General features: G+C 30.2%; 1 protein-coding gene across 1 annotated transcript in view; it reads left to right on the forward strand.

Annotated features, from left to right (window-relative positions):
* Window positions 1-7,500, forward strand: part of LOC137624749 (sodium channel protein Nach-like) — a 56,968-nt gene that overhangs the window by 40,162 nt on the left and 9,306 nt on the right. The window contains exons 5-7 of the mRNA XM_068355699.1: window positions 658-847; window positions 1,927-1,957; window positions 2,186-2,265. Of these exons, the coding sequence (XP_068211800.1) occupies window positions 658-847; window positions 1,927-1,957; window positions 2,186-2,265 (301 nt within the window). The remainder of the gene's footprint in view (window positions 1-657; window positions 848-1,926; window positions 1,958-2,185; window positions 2,266-7,500) is intronic.

Consider the following 7,500-nt stretch of genomic DNA (forward strand, 5'->3'; position numbering starts at 1 on the left):
TTAACATCTTGAAAATATTAACATTCACCTTTTCTTAACATCCCACACCAGCAAAAAAAAAACTTTTTTTCAATATTATATGAAAAAATCAGTAACATTAAAACCTTTAATTTTGAGTTTTATCAATTCGAATACATAAAGCTTCTATAACACTAGTTCATATATTGGGTTTATAAGCAATTGCAAAAGCTACTGGGCTTATTATCACTACATCATACTCTCTTTAATATCTGGCAGCGCTGAACATCAGGTTGCAAATGCTACTGGGCTTATAATCACTACATCATACTCTCTTTAATATCTGGCAGCGCTGAACATCAGGTTGCAAATGCTACTGGGCTTTTAATCACTACATTATACTCTCTTTTATATCTGGCAGCGCTGAACATCAGGTTGCAAATGCTACTGGGCTTATAATCACTACATCATACTCTCTTTAATATCCGGCAGCGCTGAACATCAGGTTGCAAATGCTACTGGGCTTTTAATCACTACATACTCTCATTAATATCCGGCAGTGCTGAACATCAGCTTGCAAATGCTACTGGGCTTTTAATCACTACATACTCTCATTAATATCTGGCAGCGCTGAACATCAGCTTGCAAATGTTACTGGGCTTTTAATCACTACACCATACTCTCATTAATATCTTTCAGCGCTGAACATCAGCGACTCCATGGTGAGTTACCTGCTGTTGAGGCTTGGCGACCCTACTCTCATACGCGAGGAATTCCTGGCCACCGAGGAAGGAGAGGAATACTTGAGTGAGACCAACGTCTACTTCGACGAACTCTTGGACAGACTCAATTTTACAGCCAGGGAACTCGTCGATGCTATCTCCTACGAGTAGGATTTATTTGTTTTTCTTTTTTTACCTCCGCTTAGGAGGTTTATGTTTTCACCTGTCTTTGTTTGTCACTAGCTGTTTTCACTTGTCTTTGTTTGTCACTAGCCTAATTCAAAGTTACGTATGAATTTTGATGAAAATCTCAATTTCACAGCCAGGGAACTCGTCGATGCTATCTCCTACGAGTAGGATTTATTTGTTTTTCTTTTTTACCTCCACTCAGGAAGTTACGTTTTCACCTGTCTTTGTTTGTCACTAGCCTAATTCAAAGTTACGTAGGAATTTTGATGAAAATCTCAATTTTACAGCCAGGGAACTCGTCGATGCTATCTCCTACGAGTAGGATTTATTTGTTTTTCTTTTTTACCTCCACTCAGGAAGTTACGTTTTCACCTGTCTTTGTTTGTCACTAGCCTAATTCAAAGTTACGTAGGAATTTTGATGAAAATCTCAATTTTACAGCCAGGGAACTCGTCGATGCTATCTCCTACGAGTAGGATTTATTTGTTTTTCTTTTTTACCTCCACTCAGGAAGTTACGTTTTCACCTGTCTTTGTTTGTCACTAGCCTAATTCAAAGTTACGTAGGAATTTTGATGAAAATCTCAATTTTACAGCCAGGGAACTCGTCGATGCTATCTCCTACGAGTAGGATTTATTTGTTTTTCTTTTTTACCTCCACTCAGGAAGTTACGTTTTCACCTGTCTTTGTTTGTCACTAGCCTAATTCAAAGTTACGTAGGAATTTTGATGAAAATCTCAATTTTACAGCCAGGGAACTCGTCGATGCTATCTCCTACGAGTAGGATTTATTTGTTTTTCTTTTTTACCTCCACTCAGGAAGTTACGTTTTCACCTGTCTTTGTTTGTCACTAGCCTAATTCAAAGTTACGTAGGAATTTTGATGAAAATCTCAATTTTACAGCCAGGGAACTCGTCTATGCTATCTCCTACGAGTAGGATTTATTTGTTTTTCTTTTTTACCTCCACTCAGGAAGTTACGTTTTCACCTGTCTTTGTTTGTCACTAGCCTAATTCAAAGTTACGTAGGAATTTTGATGAAAATCTCAATTTTACAGCCAGGGAACTCGTCGATGCTATCTCCTACGAGTAGGATTTATTTGTTTTTCTTTTTTACCTCCACTCAGGAAGTTACGTTTTCACCTGTCTTTGTTTGTCACTAGCCTAATTCAAAGTTACGTAGGAATTTTGATGAAAATCTCAATTTTACAGCCAGGGAACTCGTCTATGCTATCTCCTACGAGTAGGATTTATTTGTTTTTCTTTTTTACCTCCACTCAGGAAGTTACGTTTTCACCTGTCTTTGTTTGTCACTAGCCTAATTCAAAGTTACGTAGGAATTTTGATGAAAATCTCAATTTTACAGCCAGGGAACTCGTCGATGCTATCTCCTACGAGTAGGATTTATTTGTTTTTCTGTTTTACCTCCGCTAAGGAGGTTATGTTTTCACCTGTCTTTGTTTGTCACTAACCTAATTCAAAGTTACGTATGAATTTTTGATGAAAATTTCAGGATTTGTCAGAATGGGCCCAACTTGTAATTGATTAGAGTTTGGTGCTGATCCGGATAACCATATCCGGATTCAGGGTTTTTAAAGGATTACTCACTAATGCGAGATTGGACCAATTTGGATCTTTTTCCTTATTGCTAAAGAAAAACTATTGATAAATGTTTAATGAAATTTCAGGATATGTCAGAAATAGGCTATCTTAAAAGTAACTAGATTTTGGATCTGATCCGAATCCAGGATCTCCTCAAACAAATAAATAAGGGTCTAGTGAAGGTGGAGATCATATGATAGAGGGAACTGGATGGTTTTTTGTCTTTGTCACTTTTTTTTTTGCCTTATTTTTGTCACGTTTTGTTTTTAAGGTTTTTTTGTCACCTTTTTTGGTTTTTGGCCTTTTTTGTCACTTATTTTGTCACATTTTGTTTTTGGAGGGCTTTTTTTTTTTGTTACATTTTTTGTTTTTTTGCCTTTTCTTGTCACTTATTCTTTTTTGCCTTATTTTTGTCACGTTTTGTTTTTAGGGGGGCTTTTTTTGTCACCTTTTATGGTTTTTGGCCTTTTTTTGTCACTTATTTTTGCGTTATTTTTGTCACATTTTGTTTTTGGGGGTCTTTTTGTCACTTTTTTTGTTTTCTTTGCCTTTTTGTCACTTATTTTTGTCACATTTTGTTTTTGGGGGCCTTTTTGTCACGTTTTTTGTTTAGTTCCTTTTTTGTCACTCATTTTTGTGCTTTCTTTTTGTCACATTTTGTTTTTGGGGGGGCTTTTTTTGTTAATTTTTTTTCTTTTTTCCTTTTTTTTGTCACATTTTTTTTGCCTTATTTTTGTCACATTTGTTTCTGGTGGGCCTTTTGTAACCTTTTTTGGTTTTATGCCTTATTGTCACTTTTTTTTTTTGCCTTCTTTTTGTCACATTTTGTTTGTGGGGGGCTTTTTTGTCACCTTTTTAGTTTTTTGCCTTTTTTGTCACATATTTTTTCCCCTTATTTTTGTCATATTTTGTTTGGGGGGGCGGCCTTTTTGTCACCTTTTTTTTTTTTTTTGCCTTTTTTGTCACTCATTTTTTTTGCCTTTTTGTCACATTTTGTTTTGGGGGGTCTTTTTGTCACCTTTTTTGTTTTTTTGCCTTTTTGTCACTTATTTTTTTGCCTTATTTTTGTCACATTTTGATTTGGGGGGTCTTTTTGTCACCTTTATTGTTTTTTTTTTTTTGCCTTTTTTGTCACTTTTTTTTCCTTATTTTCGCTTCATATTTTACCTTATTTTTGTCACATTTTTCTTTATTTATGATGTTTTTTTTTTTTGCCTTATTTTCGTCACAATTTGGGTCATTGTTAAATACGCTAATCAAAATTATAATACCGATACCTTTTTCTATTACTAAAGCTTTTTATTAAGAGCATATATATATATATATATATATATATATATATGTATACTGTATATATAACATACACACACATATATAGATATATATATATATATATATATATATATATATATATATATATATATATATAATATACATATATGTATATATATAAATATATATATATATATATATATATATATATACATATATATATGTATATATATATATATATACTGTATATATAATATATACACACACACACATATATATATATATATATATATATATATATATATATTTATATATATATCTATATATAATATACATATACATATATATATATATATATATATATATATATATAAAATATACATATATATATATATATATATATATATATATATATATATATATATATACATATATGTATATATATATATATATATATATATATATATATATATATATATATATATATATATATATATATATATATATATATTATAACACTAATGTAAGTAATGCTCGTTTCTCATTTGCCTCATATGTTAATGTACTCACCGGCTTCATTAAGAGAAAGTTTATTCACATGTTAATGTTTGTTGTTTATTCTGGTGAGCACATTAGAGACCCCGGAAGCATTATATTTCTGGGAACCCTTTTTAATTAGGTTGAAACCTCGCTGTAACATTTTGGAAGAAAGATAAATAATGAGGCTGAATGTTCAATTTCCTTATATAATAGAGAGAAAATCCTTTTTTACGGCTATTGTTGGTTTTTAACATACTTATCACTATATAGTGACTACAGAATTTCAAACTTGTAGCAAAAGTTTTTATGTTGAACAGGCTAACAGACTGTGAATGTGTTTATGTTGAACAGGCTTACAGACTGAATGTTTTTATATTGAACTGGCTTACAGAATGTGAATGTTTTTATGTTGAACAGTCTGACATACTGTGAATGCTTTCTTGTTGATCAGGCTTACAGACTGAATGTTTTTATATTGAACAGGCTGACAGACTGTGAATGTGTTTATGTTGGACAGGTTTACAGAATGTAAATGTTTTTATGTTGAACAGACTGACATACTGTGAATGCTTTCATCTTGATCAGGCTTACAGACTGAATGTTTTTATGTTGAACAGGCTGACAGAATGTGAATGTTTTTATGTTGAACATGCTGACACACTGTGAATTTTTTTTATGTTGGACAGACTGACATGCTGTGAATGCTTTCATGTTGATCAGGCTTACAGACTGAATGTTTTTATATTGAACAGGCTTACAGAATGTGAATGTTTTTATATTGAACAGGCCTACAGAATGTGAAAGTTTTTATGTTGAACAGACTGACACAATATGAATGCTTTCATGTTGATCAGGCTTACAGACTGAATGTTTTTTTGTTGAACAGTCTGACATACTGTGAATGCTTTTATGTTGAACAGGCTGACAGAATGTGAATGTTTTTATGTTGAACAGTCTGACATACTGTGAATGCTTTCATGTTGAACAGGCTGAAGGAATGTGAAGGTTTTTATGTTGAACAGGCTGACAGACTGTGAATGTTTTTATGTTGAACATGCTGACATACTGCAAGTCTCTCTTTATAGTTTATTTATGAAAGATGTTTTAATGTTATTACCGTGCTTAAAATATTTTATTTATTTCCTTATTTCATCACTGGGCTATTTTCCCCCTGTTGGAGCCCTTGACTATAATTATAGCATCCTGCTTCTCCAACAATGGGATTCTAGCTTAGTTCATAATAATAATAATAATAATAATAATAATAATAATAATAATAATAATAATAATAATAATAATAATCCTTTGGGAGTGAGGATACCTTAACGTGGTGAAAGGGTTTGTGTATCGCCATTATCAGCAAAGCTGTCCTAGTAAAAAAATGCCACCGATACTAGGTTGGTTTGATGTGAGAGATCAGATGAAAATCTCTCACCATCACAACTGCGCTCTGGCCAAGGAGGTGATGAAAACTAGCCAAGGCCCAGACATATTTGAGGCCTTTATCCTGCAGTAGTCTAGGAACGGCTGTATTTGTTGCTGTTGTTGTTGTTGTTGTTGTTGATGTTTTGGTATATTAACCCAGAAAATTATAAAATCTATATCCTCGTAGTTTGATTTTATTCAACATCAACAAAGAATATTAAAATTCATTAAAATTGTTAAATGTTATGAGAGGTGAAACCAGTATAAATGAAGAAATCAGTACTTATTAAAGTTAATTCCGTAATGAGAAGTTAGCTGTTATTACAGTATTATTATTATTATTATTATTATTATTATTATTATTATTATTATTATTATTATTATTATTATCCTTGATATTATTATTATTATTATTATTATTATTATTATTATTTTATGTTTATTGAATTATTATTATTATTATTATTATTTTATATTTATTGAATTATTATTATTATTATTATTATTATTATTATTACTATTATTATAGTATTATTATTATTAATATTATTATATTATTATTATTATTATTATTATTATTTTTATTATTATTAGGCTATTATTATAGCATTATTTTCATTATTATTATTTCAACATCCTGGTTTTCCAACTAGGGTTGCAGCTTACCCAGTGATAGTATTAATAATGTTATTTATTAGAATAATAGTCCACTGACATGGAAAAATACAAAACACAATTTAAGGTTTTGATACATACCGGAAGCGAAATTAATGACGGCATAAATGAAGTAAACGAGTGTGTTTCGATCCGTCTGAATAATGATTAATGAGTTTGCCAATGTTATTGACGTCAGAATCGGTTTCCTATAAGAGTATTGTGTTCTTGTACGGTGTTAAAATCTATTATTTTACTTTCGTCAAGTTTTGTCACACCAGTTGAAGCTTTTATGTACTGTATAGTTATTAAGTTTATTCATCTTAAAGTTTTACATTTTTCACATTATTTTGTTTAGGATTTTTTTAGTTATATACTTTCGTCAAGTTTTTGTCACACCGGTTAAAGCTTTTATGTATAGTCATTAAGTTTATTCATCTTAGATAAAGTTTTACATTTTTCACATTATTTTGTTTACTGTATAGTTATTAAGTTTATTCATCTTAAAGTTTTACATTTTTCACATTATTTTGTTTAGGATTTTTTTAGTTATATACTTTCGTCAAGTTTTTGTCACACCGGTTGAAGCTTTTATGTATAGTCATTAAGTTTATTCATCTTAGATAAAGTTTTACATTTTTCACATTATTTTGTTTAGGAATTTTTTTTAATTATATCCTTTCGTCAAGTTTTTTGTCACATCGGTTAAAGCTTTTTATGTATAGTCTTAGATGAAATTTTATATTTTGCACGTTATTTTGTAACAGATAAATTTTATATTTTTCAGGTTATTTTGTTTAGGATTCTTTTTTTTTCATTATATACTTTCGCCAAGTCTTTGTCACACCGGTTAAAGCTTTTATGTATAGTCATTAAGTTTATTCGTCTTAGATGAAATTTTATATTTTGCACGTTATTTTGTAACTCAGATAAATTTTATATTTTTCACGTTATTTTGTAACTGATAAATTTTATATTTTTCACGTTATTTTGTAAAGATTTTTTTTTTATTTATTATAAACTTTCATCAATTCTTTCCCACACCAGTTGAAGCTTTTATGTATAGTCATTAAGTTTATTCGTCTTAGATGAAATTTTATATTTTGCACGTTATTTTGTAACTCTGAGATAAATTTTAT

The sequence above is a fragment of the Palaemon carinicauda genome, chromosome 31 (assembly GCF_036898095.1).
Source record: "Palaemon carinicauda isolate YSFRI2023 chromosome 31, ASM3689809v2, whole genome shotgun sequence".
NCBI classification, from domain to species: domain Eukaryota; kingdom Metazoa; phylum Arthropoda; class Malacostraca; order Decapoda; family Palaemonidae; genus Palaemon; species Palaemon carinicauda.